We start from the raw sequence: 20,702 nt of genomic DNA, 5'->3' as shown, positions 1-20,702 counted from the left end.
ATAGTAGTACTTGTAAGCCAAGGACGAATGGGTATTGCTTGTTCCTTTAATTCTCTAGATCTCTAATTAACATTCTTTCCTTTTCTTTTAGGTTTATTATGGAACCTGCGTTGGACTTAATGCCAGCAGTTCTTTATTCCTTCCCTCCTTTCAGATTGGAATACTGTATTGGTGGACTTCTAAAGAGATTTAACTTGGTCCAAAAAAAAAAAGAGTCTAGTGCTGACATGTTTGTAATGACGACCTCAATTGCTTTGTGCATAAGGAAAAAGAGTAATATTATAGGTATAAACTATTTGCAGTGGCGGCGGCACGTACAGCTCAGGGTGTTCCCATCATCATACTAATTTGGAAGAGATTTGGAACAAATCTCTTCCAAATATTCTCATCATCATTTGGAAGAGATTTGTTCTTAGGCTGCTTTGACATGACCATTTGCAAATTAGTATGAGAAAAATTACCAAACTTTAATATGAAAAGCTTACTACAACGATTCTATTCAAAAGCATAATTATCTTAGATTGGTTTGAAAACAATTTCCAGAAATTGCGAGTTTGTAAATGTAATTGAGATGAGCAAAGTCACCAACCCAAGGGCTAGACGAGGTTTCAATTGTTCTCCATTTATAAAGTTGAAGGAAAAAGCATCCTTGACAAGAACACCAAAAGATGAACCGCCATCTGCATACTGAACCTCATATTCACATTGCTCTGTTGTTTCACATTTGCATCCGTGCAGGAGCAAGGATTTACAAAGAGGGTCCTTACAAGGTACCAGGTTTTTGCTGGGCCTGTAAAGTGGATGAGGTGTCTGCAAAGAAAAAAAAAGTTATCACATTGTCATGAACGGTTTCTTACTTGTAACTGTGTTTGTTTGAGAAAGCTTATTTTCATCAGTTTATTGTGTGAGACGAAAAATAAATGTTTAGAAAAAATATAGTTGTATCTAAAAAAAATTAGAGTTTTAATAAGTTTTACATAACCCAAATAAGCTGAATAATCTGAAAATATGCTGTGGAAAACAGATATACTATATACATAGCATTTAGGACAACATGAGTTTCTGAGTAAAATACAGGGGACAGCAGTAGTGGCACAATTTGACAGGAAAAAGACCCAAGATTTAGAATATCATGACAGTGCAGGAGGGATACCAAGCAATGCACCAGGAAATTTATTCAAAGTGGCTATAATTTGGAGCTGCATGAAAGTTATTCCATGATATAACTATATTAGTATAATCTCTCTTGTTTTCTATCATAATATAACAATAAGCAGAGCTTAAGAAGAAGCAATGTACAAATTAGAAGAAAACAACATAGAGATTTTGTGACAGCAATTTACCTCAGTGCATTGGACACAGGGAGCGTCACACTGGAGCCATGTGAGGTCACTACCAGTGTCAGGGTCAAGAAAGTAAGGCTTTGATGGCTGGCCTATGTTGAGGGTAACATTATAGAACCTGAAAAAATCTTAGTGTTAGATTTCAACACATTATATATCCTATGGGTTTGGACATATCATATTGAAATTGAATAATAACACAAAGTACCCTTTACAATTTTTTTCTCTTTTTATTAATCCAACAACGAACATATGAAACTGGTAATTCAAAATATTAAATTCTTTTATTCTTTTCCTCCTTAGTTTTAGTTATATGTTATATACCTTAAAATGGAAAGCATGCATTGTAGAAGGTGAATACAGAATATATATATATATATATTTTTTTTGTGATCCATAAAAAGTACAAGTGGGTAAGAATGACGTATTATATACTATACAAGAATACATACGCCATAGGATACACGTTCCCATGAAGAGGAAACAAAATTGAGGACCCAACTCGGTTAAGCATCAGTAATGTCACTTGCGCTAATACTGGCAGCATAGACATCCTATTATTCTGCCTCTGCTGTTCAAAATATGAAGCTGATGACTGTGAGGAGTGGGGACAAACACAATAGTCTAATGCGTTTTAACATATCATATAGAAATTGAATGGTAACACAAAGTAACCTTTGCAATCTTATTTTTTTAAGAAATCCAACAATGAGAATATCAAACTGGTAAACACACAGAAAAAAAGAAAAAGAGATGGATATTTAAGATTTTTCTTCTATTATTTTCCTACTTAGTTTTAGTTTTCTAATATAAAAAGGAAAGCACGCATTGTGGCAGGTGAATACTGATTTTTTTTTTTTTGCTGAATAGCAGGTGAATACTGATTTGAGCAAATTTTTTTTCTTTCAGTAAACAATAGACAAAAAGTAAGAGGCTCCATTAAATTCATTTCACTATCATAAAAGATGGCATCAGACTTCCCTAAACAAACACAACCTGATGATAAATCATAAAATTGGTGTTAAGAACAATTATAAAGTAATATTAAATTTTGATTGAAGTGAATTTACATGCACTGCAGTCTTTTTAATGGGATGAAAATATTCGGTAAATCCATAATTGTCTGTGTCTACACAACAGGATGACAGTATTATGTGGTTGCAGACTACAAGATACATAAGATTTAAAGAAGAAATAAAAAAATGTATTGACAATGTCTTCCCCCCCAGAATCGAAAAAGAAAGAAAGAACAAAGATTTCAATGTTGTTGCAGCCACTACTGAATGTTAAACAGAAGAATATTGCAATGGACAAAAGAGAATGGTTGGGTAAGAAAGGCAGTGGACAAGCTTAAGATTGTCCAACGTGAAGCGTTACTGTCCAGCCATCCTCTCAAAGCCTCTACTTCAGCAGAAAAACCATTAGCTGCCAAATGATGGTCTTTTCTCTTCCGACACTTCAATCCTTGTTGGTTCAAGTAACTTTCTGGCAACTGACCCAAGGTCAGGCCAGCTCTTTCAGTTCCTGTCACAACGCCTCAATTACGGTCAGCTCTTTCGGGGCAAGTGAGTCGACTCTTGAGCAATCTCAGCAACAGACAATCGATCCAACCAAAGAGGGCTTTCAAAATTCTGGCATCTAAGGTTTGTTGCAGTTTGCTATGGCAGTTTTTGTGATGCTGAGTTCAACTTAAAGCATTATTCCAACCAAATTACAAATGAACCTTATGTAAAGGTATATGAGATCTAATTTCGTTGGCTGTTTAACATAATTTGGTGATGAACCGTGCCGATGATATATTTTTCTAATCATGTATCTCCACCAAAACAAGAGCCTCTATTCAAACCATTCAAAGTAGGATAAGAAAAACACACCAAGCACCCTAGTTTAAATTTCACAAAATTTAAATCTTAGCACATAGATAAAAATAAAATAAATAAAATAAAAACTAATACAACTAATAGATATGTCATAATTCATAAACAGCGAATAAGAACCCACCTATAACAATTCAATTCAATTAAATTAGTCCTTCAGCAAGAACAACAACAAAATCAAAATATCCAAATAATTTATTGAAACCCATCAAAACAACAACACAGCATCCCCATCTTTATTTCTCTTCCCCCTAACCACTCTTTCATGTATTAGGATTTAGGACTTACAGAATAAGAACAAAACATCAGTCAGGAATTTTATCAAGCAACTTATGTGCATTGTAATTTATAAAAAAAAATTGACAAAACATCACTTTCGAATTTCATCAAAAACATTGTGTACATTTGCAATCTTTAAGAAATCTGCCCCAAAAGTTCTTCAAAAAAACTCAGTGTGTAAACAAGTCAAAAAGAATTTTTTTTGGAGCCCGCCAGACCATCCCAACTAGCCGAAGTAAGTTGAGAACGACCACCTACAGACTGGTGCCTCAATCTACCGGGTTTAGGTTCCTGTCTCCTTAACAACTAAGGATCCTGATCAAGTAAGGTCGTTCTCTATTGTGCTGGCGTGTGTAATATAAACTGAAGTTTGGCTTGCTATCTGCTTGATATGCGACAATGTTGTTTGGTTTGTCAGAATCCAAAACTACTTGCTGATTGACATATATACTCCCCGAGTTCCCTGCCTGCTTGGCATTTTTTTTTTTTTTAATTTTTTTTGTTAGTAGGGAAATAATATTAAACATTAATCCAAACGACACCTAGATAGTGCATTCAATGGACTTGAAAAACTACTGTAAACTCGAATTTTTCAAATTCCATTCACTATACTATTGGATTAGGTGGTTGTTATACTCAAACTAGGTCTAGGAATTTGATTATTGGTAATTAAAATTTATTAGAAAAAAAAGTAGCCACATTTCACAAGTAGCAACAGTAGAAAACATAAAATAAGAGGGTGTCATAAAATTTTAGTCATATCTTTGTTAAATAAAATCCTATCACATTACTTAAAATTACAATAACAAAATCATATTTCAAACTCCAAAGTCACATTTTATGCATATTATATATCTCATTAGTTGCTCTCATGGATTGCAATCTAAGCTTTATCTTCATTGAAAGTCCAGAAACAGTATGATATCCTTTGTTCTTCACCTCATTATAAAATACATCTATTTTTGTTATGCTCCTCGCACATAAATGTGCAAAATGGACCTATAAAGGTAATTTTGTTTTAAATTAAAAAAATTGGTTTGGTGAAAACTACCTGCCTAGGTTACACCAATTGCAAAATACCCTCTAGGTTTTACAAGTTAAATTGCATAAGTAGTCCAATTAAACAATTAGATCAGCCTAAGTATCAGTTCATTAGATCAATAGTCAAACCAGCCGAGTTGATCTAGGTTTATAACTACCTCTCATGAACATGGAGTGTAATAATCTGACCAAAAGATTACAACACCACTTCCTTATGTAAAAAAAAAAAAAGAAAAAAAAAGTTAGAATTTGAACCGGGATAATAAACTAATGATTATTACACAATGTAATATGCTTTCAATTCAAATTGTGAAATCATGTTTTCACCACTTTACAATTTGAACTGATAACACGATATCAATAGAGTGCATATGGTAATGTGTGGTAAACTGTGTGCAACAAGATTAAGGGTCACAACTTGCAATTGGCAAGCATTTATGCTGGTGGTAGGGGTGGCAACATTGGACACGACCCGCGAATCCAACATGACATGACACAAAATTAGTAGGTTATGAGTTGAAACTTAATGGATTCATGTCATATTTGGGTTGACATGACTGGCCCATTTAATAAATCAGTTGGATTAGTGTCCATCACATGGAAACTGTTTGACCTGTTTGCACTCGTTTAATTAAATGACATTTTACCAATATATCCTTCAAACCTTAGGTATATAAACTTATTAATTGTTGTGGTTTATTTTCTTTCACATATTATGATTGATTATATGTGATATTGAGATATGTTTTAGTTTTGAATTGTTATATGTGATGCAATTACTTGTTAGTTCTAAATTCTATATTAAAATATTTATTTATTTGATTTTAAATAATTCATATCAATTTAATTAATACTTTTTTTTTTAATAAAATCTGATAAATAGGTTAACACGACTGAATCGTTTAATAAATGGGTTGTGTTAGGGTTAGGAATCCTGACTCGTTTAATAAACATGTCGAGTTAGGATTGACTCATATAGTCTAATACTCATGACTCGACACAACATGAACCCGACACGTGAATATGAATTGTCACCCCTAATTGGTGGAGTAACATAAACTCCAAAATCCAACTGTTGACTGCATTGAGCTTTAGCTAGAGTACCTGCACATCTATCGATTTCCCTGTAAACATGTTGGAGGTGTGATTAATCAAACTTCTGAATTAGCCACCTGCATTCATCCTACTAAGTTGGGCCACTACTAAGAATCAAGCTCAATTTCCAGATGTGCAATTCCCAAGTCAAAAGCTAAGGTCTTAAACAAGCGAGATTGATTTAACTTAGACAAAAAAATGTTACATAGAGACAATCTCAATTAATTGCTTTAGTTTGTAGCTGCAGTATATACAAAAGCAAAAACATATAAAAAAGAGATGACTTCAAAGCAATACTTTTCTAACACCTACTTAATTAACCGAATTGACAATTAGAACCATTTTTTAATTAATTACACAAAATTAGTTTTCATTTGGTACATAAGGAAAATGCAAGGAATGGAGAGGACAGGAAGAAAAATGAAGGATAAATTGTGTGCATTATTTTTTTATATATTTTATTTTATTTTAAATGTTTGGTAGGATAGAAATGGGGGAGGTGAAGGATGATGATAATCCAATTGCATCTACCCCTATTAATATTTCCTTAAGAAGAATAGGAAATGGGAGGGAGGATGAGAAGTGATGTGCCTGTACTTACTAATTTTCTACAGCTCATCCTCTTCATATTTGATATTATCATTTTCATCAAAAATAGTTTATGGTGGAAAAGAAAAAAAAAAAAATACAAGTACTCTTTTCATATTTTCATCCTCCTTCTCCTCTTTCCTCCATTTTTTCCTCATCGCTCTTACTAAACACAAATCATGGAAAATCATTGGTTACTCTATCCTCTATCTTTCATCCTCCCAACCTAGCATTAGCTTGACATCAACTTCACCTCTAGTTTCATTCACCAAAACTATATTGTTGGGTTAAAATAGATTGACTCCGGTTAATTAATTCAATTACCCAAGTTGATTAATTAGGTCAATTTACATGTAAATTGTGGAGGCATCAACAAATCACCAAATACACTAAATGCAGTGGAAATTAAATTGACATGGTGATTTGTTGACAAATGGAGAAAACATCTCGCAATGGAAAAACCCCACCGGGTGAATTTAAAGTCATCACTCCCAAGAATACACTAATCAATAATTAAGCGGTTACAAGTATGAGGAATTTTACCATTACCCTGGCCTATCCCAAAATATAAACCTACAGTTGAACCTTTTCTCCAATACCTAATTGGACTTAATATTGTAGTAGTCTTCTTTCCTTTGTTGCACAAATCTCCAATCTGTGACTAACTCCAGTAACTTAAATGACTGTTGTTGACTGCAAAGTTCTTCACTTCATCAACAATAAAGATCAAGAAGCACTTGATTACAAAACCCTATAGCATACAAACGCAGTTGCTTCATACAGAGTATATAAGTTCTAGGTCTCTGTTTCCATACATAATGACTTCTAAAATAAGCCTTATATATGACTAGGGTTGTGAGAAAAGAAACCCTAATCAAATGAAGACTTCATGAGCCGAATTTTAGATTTGGATATTCTGAAATCGTAGATCTCGATAGATCGAGCTTGTGTTGAGCTTCTCCATTAATCCTTGATAGTAGTATCTGTCAAGCTTGTGTCAAGACTTAATGAAATAGTTTTTCTTCACTTGTTTCTTGGATCAACCTTCATGTCTTTAATGAAACCACTTGATATATTTGAACAACATCTTGATACATTAAACTTGACTTAGATCTACCAAATTACAAGTTAAGGTACTTTTTGTCAAATGATTAGCCAATTACATAGAAAATATGACCCTAACATATATCATCAACAAAAAGCATACACCAAGGAACTTCCACTTGAATCCAATTAGTGAGCTCATTCATCTCTGTGAAACACCAATTTTTGTTTTTGTCATTTTATAGAAAAATTTGAAAACCAAAGATAAAATGATAAAACATAATGATAGAAACTAAAAGTCAAGAAATGATTGCCACAAAAATTTGTATATTATTTCACATTTCTGGTTCTTGAAATAGAAATTTTGCAGGAAAGGACTCAGAGCAGTATTACAAGGTGAATTCCTTTTAAGCAATTAGCAATATTTTTAAATGTTAACTGTGTATAACCTTCTACCGTTTATACCCAATACATATCAAATAGTACAACGCACACTTTGCTTAGGCATATTTCCGTGTGTATAATATACAAAGAGGATACATTCAACAACTATTCAGTCTGGTCTCCTTTAAATCATAGCTTAGGTGCTCTTTGATGATACCAAAGATGGATTGACATGGATGAGAAGTTGACATTATCATCAAATGCTAGTACTTTCAGATTTTGGAAGCTGATCGCAGTTTTTTTCAGGAGCCCATCCAATCCGCTGCATTTCATTGTCGTAGATCACCACCTTATCTTGCATTGATATGTCTACAAAAACAAAAAACAAAGGGGACCAAAGGGGGGTTTCAGTTTTGGATGTTTGATATTTATTATGTTCATGGTTGTGCTCAATATGTGCCAATAATTACCTCCAATGATGTTCAAATTCCCCCCTGCTGTTCCATTTAGAATTCCCAAGCAAACATTTTCCTTGTCCTGGAATAGTGTGTTTGTTAGTGTTTTGAATGTATGTTATTTACTTACAAACAGAGACAGAAGTGAAAAGAACAAGGGGAGAGAATTATGGTGGAACTTAACTGAGATAATTAAATAAGCTTCAGGGGGCAGTTCAAACTGAGTATCTTTCTCATCATTGGCGAAGCTCAATGCTATGGGCTTGAAGTATTCCCTAACATCGTCTAGGCTTTTGAAAGGTCTTTCACCTTTCCAACAAAGTGGGAGAGTCTCATCATCCAATGCTTCTTTTAAGGACTTTCCAGTTAATTCTTCCTTCACCTACAAATACATTTCATAATTTTTTTTTTATTTATAATCTGTAACGTATATCTATAAATCAAGTAGTTCTGAAAGTTTTGTAGTAAGAAAAACACCAATGTTGGAAAATTATTTCCTAGGCTTTGGTGAATGGAAAATAGAAATGAAGAATGAATTTGAGATCAACATAAACTATGATGGAAGAGGAAATGAAGCATCTATTATCGTTTAGCAATTTCGGAGTTTTGCAAGTAATTAGAAAATTTTTAAAACAATTCAGAAATAATTTGAGAAAACTGGTGCCAGAGCCTTATCTATATTATGAGTACAATTTTTGGTGCATTTTAACACTATAGTTTGGAAAACAATATTCAGAATGCTTTTCACTCACCAAAGTAATTAAAGCTTCATAAGCCGGAGGATATAGGTAGGTGTAGGAGCTCCCACTGTCAAACACTGTGAGTAAGTTTTCAATTCCAGTAGGCTGCCCTCCAAATTTGAGTTCCACCCACCCAGGTGAGTAATATTCACTGAAACACATCACAAATAGAGTGTTTGCTATAATAAGAGAAAAATAAGAACTATAACGAGGACTGTTTAAATTGAATAGAAGTGATCTAGAGGGGCTAATTACGGAAGATCACTTGACATTGATATCCACTGCACAAGTGAAGAATCATAATGGTCGTCCCCAAAAAAGAGATATCCTCCGCCTCGGACACTTATACAATGACCAATGATATTTCTCACCAAACCATCCACACTAAGCTGCGATACAATGCTCAACTTTCCCTTGCCAAGGCCAAGTACACCGTCAGTGGGATTTGGAAAGGGACCTGGAGTTTGATTATATCCACAGCTGCAGACAAGAAAAAATTCATAACAGTTTGCATAAGCAACTCATGACTAACTATTTATGCTTATATGCATCACAAATCATACACGTGAGTAGCGGGATAAGAGCACTTTTCATTCATCCATAGCAACACTTAGTTATAATCAACAATCACCATGCATATATGCAATACAAAATTACATGTCAATATCAAGTAATGATTGTGACCCATCATGGATAGGTCCACTTAAAAATGTAGTGGGTATGGTTAGTTTAGTTAGATGAGACAATAATGCAATTTTATGTATGTAATGCATGGTTACCATGTTAAAACATGACCAGCATACTTTGAAATGCATTCTTTTCAGCTTAACAAGTTTTCTTGTGCTTTTCTCCTGACATAGTTACATTTAAGTTCCAGCTTCATTTCAATTTCGTCATTTCTGGTTCTTAAATGACAAATATGAACAGCCTGATCCATTGATGGACCGCATTACTAGGAAAAGAAAATACAAAATTTGCAATTAACTCTCTCTCTCTCTCTCTCTCTCTCATGTTTGTGTGTGGGTATATATATATATATATATATATATATATATAAGATGAGAATTCCCAGCAATTGTATAGTAAAAAATAGGCAGGTACCGGCTGGATTTTTAGAAGTTGAAAAGAGCCTTTCTTTTACCTCTTTGTTTTGGTGTGGAGTTTAAGAGAACCATCATAGTGTTACAAAGGTCAAAAGAGGAGTTCTCAGCAAATATTGCTTCCATATGGAGTAAAAGTCTCAAAGAAAATATGTGATTCAAATTATTCTAGTCACTATTTGGGAGTAATTTGTTCTTAAGCTGCTTTCACACAACTTGCAGCCTCGTATAAGAACTTTTATAAAAAGACAATATGAAAAGCTTACCACAAAAATTCTATTCAAAAGCTTCTTTCTCTTAGATTGCTCTCAAAACAAATTTATCGAAATTGAGAATCGAGAGCATGTAAAAGTAATTGAGATCAAGGAAGCAAACAAAGTGACCAACCCAAGGGCTAGAGAATGTTCCAATTGTGTTCCATCTCTAAAGTTGAAGGAAAAAGCATCCTTGACAAGGACACCCCTGGTTGAACTGCCATCTTGAAACCAAAACTCATAGTCACATTGCTCTGTTGTTTCACATTTGTATTCAGGAGGGTGTAAGGATTTACAAAGAGGATCCTCACAGAGTACCGGGTTGTTGCTAGGCTTGTAATGTGGATGAGGTGCCTGCAAAGAAAACATAGTAACGTATTGTCATTCGGGTAATGTTTGTTACACAAACACTGTTATACACCCATTTTTTGAATTGAAATCATGAATCAAAGACACGATTTCAAGTTTTAACTCACCATTTCAATTTTTTTTTTAAATGTGTATAATAGTGTGTGTAACAGGTTTGTAACCGTTTTTACTTTTTATCCTTGTCATTAATACTAGTTATTGTCACCAACATATATGAGTTTTAGAAACCACAAAGCATTAAGGATAACATGACTTTCTAATAACAATGAGGATAGCATAAACATAGAGAAGGCAATGATAGTGGAAAAACTTGATAGGAAATTAGGAAAAGACACAAGATTTAGAATAACATGAAATAAGGGATATTTAGGTTGGTGGAAGCAATGAATCAAGATAATTATTTGGGGAAATTACATTTTTCAACCCTAAACTATATCCATGCTACACTTTGCTCCCTAAACTATTAAAATACACTATCGACCCCCTAAAGTAAAAACTTCGTAACACATAACCCCTTGCAATTTGTTTTGTTGCCAAGTCTAACAGAATTTAGCATTATAAGACAAATGTACCCATCTACCTCTATTTTGGAGAGATTGGTAAATTGGTTTTTTAATACTTAATTTTGTCATACTTAACACCAAAATAGACACTAGGGGCATTAAAATGGAGTTAATTATAACTTTGGGTAGGGGGGGGGGGTGGGGGGGTCAATCATGCATTTCAATGGTCCAAGGGGTTAAGTGTAAATAGAATATAGTTTAAGGTGAAATTTTTTAATTTTTCCTAATTATTTAAATTATCTATCGAGAGTGTTAAATATATGAAGTTGCAATCCTAGACAATCCCAAGTTTGTTGTCTGGGTTCAAACTATCTAATCCTAATTAGAGTGTAAGCTAAGCAATCTAAAGTCTTGAAATATAAGCAGAATAACCATAATTCTACCTGTAGTTCAAGTAACTCTAGGATTTTAGGATATCATGGATATCCATCAATGAGTTCATTATAACACGGAACTATGAAGATGTGTCATCAAGGACTTTCTCCTATTGATGTAGACGTCTAAGATTGAATTACGTTAATTCGTTATTCTCTATCCCTCTCGGTCTTCTTTAAATTCTTCTTTATTTTTCCTCAGACACTTTACAATTGTGTCTAAGCTATGTCCCTGTCACAACTTTTCTAAACGGTATTAGAGTTATGTTTTCAGGGTCATGTTTCATCTTTTTCTAACAGGGAGCTACAATGCGCGTTTCCATGATGTGAGTCATGTGACTATATTCTCTCTCTTTTTCCTTTTTCTTGTCATAATATAACCATTAGCATTACTGCATAGAGAAAAAACTTAATTATGCATGCTTATAAGAAAAGGCAATGTAAAAATTAGAAGGAAACAAGATAGAGATCTTGTCATAGCAATTTACCTTGGGGAAACGCTGATAGGGACCTTTAAGGTCACACTGGAGCCATGTGAGGTCACTACCGGTGTCAGGATCAAGAAAGTATGGCTTTGAAGGCTGGCCTATGTTGAGGGTAACGTCAAAGAACCTACAAAATCCAAGTGTTAAAAACAAATAAATAATACAAAATAAATAGAATTAAAAAAGAAATTTGTTTCTATTCAAATTAATAAATATAATATATATATATATATATATATATATATAATAGAAACAATAAAAAGTAGAAATAAAAGGGATAAAAAAAAAATCAAAACAATTAGGATTAGGATGACCTAAAAGAGTTCCGCACCATGAACTATGTACCACGCACAAAACTTAAATGAGTTCAACAAAAGTCACATAAGAGGAAATGAAGAAATGGACCTACCATGTGACGTTTTAATTTTGCATTTAGCCATTTTTACCTCTTTTCTTAATTTTTTTTTTTTTTTTTTTTGTTGTTACCCAAAAGTTGACGTTAACTTTTTTTTTTACTATTATCTCATTAATCTCTCATTAATTGTCCGAACTTATACCACATATTTATCTCTTCTTCATGTCTTTTAACATATCCACTGCTTTAGTATTAGAAACAAAAGCAAAAAAATACTAATATTAATTAAGAACTAATAGTAATAACTAACCAGATAAGGCCTTTGGAGAGATAGAGGGACACAAAAATGTTGTGGATTGTTAAATGAAACACATTGTTTTACTATCACCAAAATAAAAGACATAAGATTGACAAAGTATTTGTAAGAGAGAGAATGAGGAATCTAAGAGGCCCCCACCTCCATCATACACGTCTCCCACCACCATCAAGCTGCTTAAACTCCTACGAGTAGATTTAAAAAAAAAAAAAAAAAATAGGAGCTTAAAAATGATTTAGGTTTGGGGAATTTGATTGGATAGTTTTTGTTTTGGGTATATAGGTAGAAAGAATATTTTGTGCACAATGTAAAACCATATTTTACCATGGTTTCAAATAATCTATAAGACATATGCATACACACTTGCCCACACTATGCCTTAATGCCGCACTATCGATGAATGGAAGATGGTGAGAGAGTTTGGTATACTTTCATTTAATGGTATGCAATCTGTTAACACAATACAAATTATCTTTTTCTTGCAATAAAAGATATTAATTTTTATGATGTGGGACTTCGCCAAGGTAAGCCCTTTAGTCCCACCCGTAGAGTAAACCCTAAACGCACGAGCCACGTGCAAAGGCCTATGTGTGGGTCGAGTCAGGAGAAATTCCTAGCTAGGGGTTAAATCTCGAATGTTTGGGTTTACAACTCATCTTAGCACGTCCTTAATTGCTAATATATAGTCTATGACATAATTTTTTTCACAACTATTGATATGATCTATTATAATTTGTGTAGAGATGGATCCAAATGAAAGTTATATTACTCAGCAGAATAGATATCTCATTAATTGTAAAAAAAATGTCAAATCCATGACATTATTCCTTTTTTTTTTTTTTTAATACCATTATTCTTAACTCTAATTACTTTTTTTTTTTTAAGTGACACATAAAAAGTGAACTATTAATATTACTTCAATTCACGTTTTTTTTTTTTTTTTTTTTTTTTTTTTTTTTTTTTTTTTTTGCATATGCGTAGATGTGTGGATTAAAGTGTATATAACAGCATTTTTCCAGAAGTGAAAGTGGGTAAGAATAATTTTAACACGTACTATAAAAGACATACCCATCAGGATACACGTTGCCGTGAAGAGGAAGCACAACGGAGTTTCCAACTCGGTTGAGCATCAACGAAGATGTCGTTGCTTGTGCTGAAACTGGTAGCATAGACTTCCTTCCATTCTGTTTCCCAGAATATGAAGCTGATGACGATGAGGAAACACGTAAAACCAGCATCAACACCACCACACGTAGTAGCCCCAACATTCCCACCTTCATTTTCTTCTCTAGTCTTTCTTTTTCTTTTTACCTCAATTTGCAAATGAGTGAAGGCCGAACTATGTGTTTAATGAAATGACTCAGAAAAAGGGAGGAATGGAGGGTCTTTTCAATCACTTTTGAATTTCTTGACGTTTTGTGGGTTTTTTTTTTTTTTTTGGCACAAAACTGTGTCCTGGGTATTGAGGAGGGTCTTTTTTCATTTTTCTAGATGGGAATTTGGATAGGTGGGTGGTGTGACAAACAGGTCATGTAGTACATTAATAGTAGTACTTGTAAGCCAAGGACGAATGGGTATTGCTTGTTCCTTTAATTCTCTAGATCTCTAATTAACATTCTTTTCTTTTAGGTTTATTATGGAACCTGCGTTGGACTTAATGCCAACAGTTCTTTATTCCTTCCCTCCTTTCAGATTGGAATACTGTATTGGTGCACTTCTAAAGAGATTTAACTTGGCCCAAAAAAAAGGAGTCTAATGTTGACATGTTTGTAATGACGGTCTCAATTGCTTTGTACATAAGGAAAAATAGTAATATTATAGTTATAAATTATTTTACAATATTTTTATAAACTGTTGATGTAATAAATTCTTATTTTTTCTTATTTGAACTATCATTAGTATCATTTTTTTATCTATCAATAACTATTCAATACCCACTACATAAACAATTTGTGAAATAATTTGTAATTATAGTAATACAACTGAGCCAAAACATATAAATAATAGATGACTTCATTCTTTTGGGTCTGCAACCCTTATCACTAAAAAGGAAAATTGTTGTTGTACACACAGAAATGCACACAACCGTACACACGAGAAGGGAACTCATGTTTTCAAACCAATATTTTAATAATAATTGTGAAATTATGAAATTGTGTTTTCAAAAAATACTACTCCACTAAAAATGTAGAAACAAAGCAATAGGTTCCTAACTTTCCACTAGTCACTGAATTCATGAAATTGACAATTACTGTAATTTTAAATTAATAATACAAAATTCATTTTCATTTAGGGAAAATTACTAGGTATTTCTGGAGTATCATAAATATGTAATCCTCCTTTTCACATGAATGGTGGGTCCCACTATGAATTTAATTAGTGAGACCCATCATTTATGTGAGAGGAGGAAGTACGCATCTATGGTATTCCGAAAGTACACAATAATTTCCCTTCATTTGGTAGGTAAGGAAAATGGGAAAAATGGAGAGGAAAGGAAGAAAAATGAAGGATGAACTGCATCTTTCTTTTTTCTTTTTTATAAAATGTTTGGAAGGATAGGAATGGGGGAGGGGAAGGATGATGATAATCCAATTGCATCCACCTCTTTTAATATTTCCTCAAGGGAAAGGAGGAGGAATGGGAGGGAGGATGAGACATTTCACTTTGTACTAATTTACTACTCATCCTCTTGATATTTAATATTATCATTTTCTTCATAAATGGTTTTATGATGGAAAAAAAATACAAATACTTGTTTCTTCTTTTCATCCTTCTCGTTCTCCCTCTTTCCTCCCTTTTTTTCCATCACTCTTGCTAATCGCAAAATCATGGAAAATCATTAGTTTCTCTATCCTTTATCTGTCATCCACCCAACCTAGCATTACTTGGCATTAACTCCACCTCTAGTTTCATTCACTAACACTATATCATCTGCAAATAGCATACACCAAGGAACTTCTTCTTGAACCAATTTAGTGAACTCATCCATCTCCATGTATCGCCAATTGAGGATAGAGGCTAAAAGTTAAGAAATGATTGCAACACCAATTTGTACAATTTCACATTTCTCGTTCCTGAAACTATAAATTTTGCAGGAAAGGACTCAGATCAGTATTACAAGATCAATTCCATTTAAGCCATCAACAATATTTGTAAATGTCAACCATGTACAACCTTTTACCGCTTCTACCCAGTACATATCAAATGGGAGTACAGAGGACACTTTGCTTAGGCATATTTACATGTGTAATATACAAAGAGGATAAAACAACTATTCTCCTTTATATCATAGCTAAGGAGCTTGATCTTTGACGATAACGACTGATTGACATGGATGAGAAGTTGATATTATCACCAAATGCTAGAAGTTTTAGACTTTGGAAGCCGATCGCAATTTGCAGGCGCCCATCCAATCAACTGCTTTTCATTGTTGTAGATCACCATCTTATCTTGCATTGATATGTCTGCAAAAAAATAAAGAAAAATAAAACAAAATAAAGGGGTTTGGTTCAGTTTTGGATGTTCGAAATTATGTTGAATGTTATGATCCATAAATTTTTGTACCAACAATTACCTCCAATGATGTTCAAAGGCCCTGTTCCTTTTCCATCTATAATTCCCAAGCAAACATTTCCCATGCGCTGGAATAGTATGTTTGTTAATGTTTAAAAAAAAAAAAAGTACATTATTTACTTGCAACTAAGACAGAAATGAAAAGAACAAGTGAGGAGAATTAGGGTGGGACTTACCGAAATAATTAAATAAGCTTCAGGGGGCAGTTCAAACTGAGTTTTAGCTTTCCCACCATTGGCGAAGCTCAATGCTATGGGCTTGAAGTATTTCCTAACATCGTTTAGGCTTTTGAATGGTCTTCGACCTTTCCAACAAAGTGGGAGAGTTTTGTCATCCAATGCTTCTGTTAAGGACCTTCCAGTTAACTCTTTCTTCACCTACAAATACATATGACAATTATTTTTTGGAATCTGTTACATAAATCAAGTGGTTTTGAAAGTTTTGTAGTAAGAAAAACATCAACATTAGCAAAAATTTGCAAGGATATGATGAATGGAAAATAGAAATAAGGAATGAATTTGGGAAAGGGAGAAACTATAACGGAAGATGAAAGGAAGCATCTATTGACTATTGTCATTTAGTAATTCGACAATTCTTAAAATAATTAAGAAATAATTTGAGAAAACTGGGTTATAAATGCCAGAGCCTTATCCTTATTGTTAGTACAAATGCTGGTGCCTTTGTAACACTATAGTTTGGAAAACATTATCAAAATGCTTTTCACTCACCAAAGAAACTAAAGCTTGATAAGCCGGAGAATTTAGGTAGGTGTAGGAGCTCCCACTGTCAAACACTGTGAGTAAGTTTTTAATTCCAGTTGTCTTCCCTCCAAATATGAGTTCCGCAAACCCAGGTGAGTAATGTTCACTGACACATTCACAAATAGTGTTTACTATAGTGGGAGGAAAAAATAAGAACCATAAAGAGGACTGTTTAAATTGAATAGAAGGGATCCAGAAGGTCTAATTACGGATGATCGCGTGACATTGATGTCCACAGCACACGTGAAGAATCATAAAGGCCATCCCCAAAAAAGAGATATCCTCCACCTCGGACACTTATACAGTGACCAACGACATTTTGCACCAAACCCTGCTTACTAAGCTGTGATACAATGCTGGACTTTCCCTTGCCAAGGCCAAGTACTCCATCAAAGGGATGAGGATAGGGACCAGGAATTTGATCGTATCCACAGCTGTAGACAAGAAAAAATTCCAAGCACATAAGTAATAGTGTACATAAGCAACTCATAACTAAACATTTATGCTTATATACATCACATATCATACACCTAAGTAGCGGGAAAAGAGAACGTTTCATTCAGCCATAGTAACACTTGGTTATTATATAAAAATCACCATGCAAATATGCAATATGTCAGTACCAAATATGGATTGTGTCCTATCATAGATAGGTCCACTTAAAAATGTAGTGGAATGGTCAGTTTACTTAGATGAGACAAGTAATGCAGTATTATATAATGCTTGGTTACCATGTTAAAACATGACCAACATACTTCAAAATGCATTCTGTTCATCTTAATAAGTATTCTTGTGCTTTCCCCCTGACATGAAATACATTTAACTTCTAACTTTGTTACAGCTTCCATTTCTGGTTCTTAAATGACATATGTACGGCCTGATCCATTGATGGATTGCATTACCATGGAAAGAAATACAAACTTTGCAATTAACTACTGAATTTTACATTTCTCTCTCTCTCTCTCTCTCTCACATATATATATATATATAAGATAAGAATTCCAAGCTCCTATATAGTCAAAAATTGGCAGGTACCTGCCTGATTTTTAGGAGTTAAAAGGAGCTGATCATAGTATTACAATGGTCAAAATTGAAGTTCACAGCTAATATTGCTACCATATGGAAGTAAAAGTCTCAAAAACAATTTGTGATTCAAATTACTCTAGTCACCATTTGGAAATCATTTGTTTACAAGCTGCTTTCACACGACAACTTGCAACGTAGTATTAATATGAAAAGCTTACTACAGCAATTCTATTTAAAAGCATCTCTCTTGGATTGCTTTCAAAACAATTTCAAGAAATTGAAAATTGAAAATTAAGAGTATATAAAAGTGATTGAGATCAAGGAAGCAATCAAAGTCACTAACCCAAGGGCTAGAGGAGGTTTCAATTGTTCTCCATTTGTAAAGTTGAAGGAAAAAGCATCCTTGACAAGGACACCCATGGATGAACCGCCATCTGCATACTGAATTTCATAGTCACATTGCCCTGGTGTTTCACATCTGTGTTCGGGTGGGTGCAAGGATTTACAAAGAGGGTCATTACAGGGTACCAGGCTGTTGCTGGGCTTGTAAAGTGGATGAGGTGTCTGCAATGAAAACAAGTTAACACATTGTCATTAATACTAGTTACTTTTACCGACTTTAATTGTTTTAGAAACGATACAGTTTATAGGATAACATGACTTTCTGAAAGGAAAAAAAAAAAATTAGCATAAAAATAGAGAAGACAATGATAGTGGAAAAATTTGACAGGAAATTAGAAAAAAAAAAATCCCAAAATTTATAATAACATAAAATTGTAGGAGGGATATCTGGGTTGGTGGAAGCAATGCATCAAGATAATTATTTGAAGTTTCCTAGATTGGGAGTGTTAAATATTTGAAAGCATAATCCTAGTCGAAGCTCAAGTCTGTTGTCTAAACTATCTAATCCTACTTGGAGTATAAATAAAGCAATCTAAGTCCTGAAGGATAAGCAAAGTAACCATAGTCCTACTTGTAGTTCAAGTATTGTTACTCTAGATATTAGTATACTTTAGAAACCCATCAATGGGTTCATTGTAACAAGGAGCTTAATAATAAATATGTAGTTATCAAGAACTTTTCTCTATGGATGTCGGCCTCTAAAACCGAACCATGTTTATTCTTTGTTTTCTCTTTCTTTTTCTTTCATTCTTTCTCTCTATGCCTTTTTAGTTTCTTCTCCATATTTTCTCAAACACTTTATAGTGGTTTCAAAGCTATGTCATGTTTTTTCTAACATTGTATCAGAGTTATGTTTTATCTTTTTTTTTTTTTAATTTGGCATCAGAGTCATGTTTCATCTTTTATAACAGGGAGCTACAATGCAAGTTATTCCATGAATATTTGACTATATTCTCGCTTTTTCGTTTTTCTTTTTATAATATAACCAAAAGCATTACTACATAGAGAATAAACTTAATTAGGCATGCTTATGAAAAAGAAGAAGAGGAAGGGGGAAAAGCAATGTACAAATTAGAAGAAAATAAGATACAGATTTTGTCATAGCAATGTACCTCGGTGCATTGGACACAGGGAGCATCACACTGGAGCCATGTGAGGTCACTACCGGTGTCAGGATCAAGAAAGTATGGCTTTGAAGGCTGGCCTATGTTAAGGGTAACGTTATAGAACCTGCAGAATCCAATTGTTAAATTCAACAAATATATGTCTTATGGGGTTAGACATATCATATTGAAATTGAGATGCTAGCACAAATTAGTATCCTTTGCAATTTTATCCTTCTAGAAACTAAACAATGAAAATATCAAATTGGTAAGCACCAAAAAGAAAAAGAAGCTAGCCGTGGACATTTTAAGGTTTTTCTTTTGTTCCTTTCCTCCTCATTTTTAGTTTTATAATATAAAATGAAAAGCATGCATGCATTGTAGAAGGTGAAACTGTATACCCTTTTTTTAGCAATAAAAGATACATTTTACTATTATAATCTAGGCCATTTAACATATTTAAAATTTTTCACAATAATTGATATAATCTACTGTAATTAGTGCAAAAGTGGATTTAGACGAAAGTTATATTACTTTCACAACGGATCTTATCACAAATTGTGAAAAACGATGTATAGATAACTTTACTTTCACTAGAAAGTCTAAAGACATGACCTTTGTGCTACAAGAAGTTGTCTATTATTGTGAAAGTGATTCTCCATAATTGACCATATTGTGATAAATGTCATGATCTTAAAAGAACTCTTACACATACTCTTATTACTCCCCGTAAAAACTGTAAGTGGGTAAGAATAATATAATACAATACATACCCAATAGGATACACGTTCCCATGAAGAGGAAACACAATGGAGGACCCAACTCGGTTGAGCCTCAGTGATGATGTCGTTGCTTGTACTGGTACTGGTTCTGGTAGTATAGAGCTCCTTCTATTCTTTTGCCCAAAATATGAAGTTGTTGATGATGATGATGATGATGATGATGAGGACACACGTAAAACCAGCACCAACACCACCACACGTAGTAGCCCCAACATTCCCACCTTCATTTTTCTCTCCTATATATCTTTTTCTCTTTCCCTCAATTTGCAAAGGAGTGAATGAACAAGTGAATTCTGAACTGTGTTTGATGAAATGACTGAGAGAGAAGGAGATCAAGTTTTGTATACTTTCTTGACGTTTTGTGGTTTTTGTTTTGCATGAAACAAAGTCGTG

General features: G+C 33.6%; 3 protein-coding genes across 3 annotated transcripts; all 3 read right to left on the bottom strand.

Moving 5' to 3' along the window:
• Nucleotides 1–473: 473 nt before the first annotated feature.
• LOC115962865 (aspartic proteinase Asp1-like) lies at nt 474–2,152 on the bottom strand. Its single transcript, XM_031081742.1, has 3 exons — nt 1,796–2,152; nt 1,344–1,461; nt 474–810 (listed from the first exon to the last, which is right to left on the bottom strand). Exons 1-3 carry the CDS (start codon nt 1,894–1,896, stop codon nt 517–519), a joined length of 513 nt encoding a protein of 170 aa, XP_030937602.1. The 5' UTR covers nt 1,897–2,152; the 3' UTR covers nt 474–516.
• A 5,510-nt stretch (nt 2,153–7,662) lies between these two features.
• LOC115965759 (aspartic proteinase Asp1-like) lies at nt 7,663–14,158 on the bottom strand. Its single transcript, XM_031085051.1, has 8 exons — nt 13,731–14,158; nt 11,995–12,118; nt 10,334–10,554; nt 9,102–9,326; nt 8,859–8,997; nt 8,291–8,488; nt 8,122–8,188; nt 7,663–8,020 (listed from the first exon to the last, which is right to left on the bottom strand). The coding sequence occupies exons 1-8, from the start codon at nt 13,940–13,942 to the stop codon at nt 7,908–7,910; spliced, it is 1,299 nt and encodes a 432-aa protein (XP_030940911.1). The 5' UTR covers nt 13,943–14,158; the 3' UTR covers nt 7,663–7,907.
• A 1,529-nt stretch (nt 14,159–15,687) lies between these two features.
• LOC115962938 (aspartic proteinase Asp1-like) lies at nt 15,688–20,702 on the bottom strand. The gene is made up of 8 exons (XM_031081823.1): nt 20,301–20,702; nt 19,537–19,654; nt 18,366–18,586; nt 17,206–17,430; nt 16,964–17,102; nt 16,412–16,612; nt 16,237–16,303; nt 15,688–16,126 (listed from the first exon to the last, which is right to left on the bottom strand). Exons 1-8 carry the CDS (start codon nt 20,534–20,536, stop codon nt 16,014–16,016), a joined length of 1,320 nt encoding a protein of 439 aa, XP_030937683.1. The 5' UTR covers nt 20,537–20,702; the 3' UTR covers nt 15,688–16,013.

The sequence above is a fragment of the Quercus lobata genome, chromosome 10 (genome assembly GCF_001633185.2).
Source record: "Quercus lobata isolate SW786 chromosome 10, ValleyOak3.0 Primary Assembly, whole genome shotgun sequence".
Lineage (NCBI taxonomy): Eukaryota > Viridiplantae > Streptophyta > Magnoliopsida > Fagales > Fagaceae > Quercus > Quercus lobata.
This window is presented reverse-complemented; position numbering and strand designations above follow the sequence as displayed.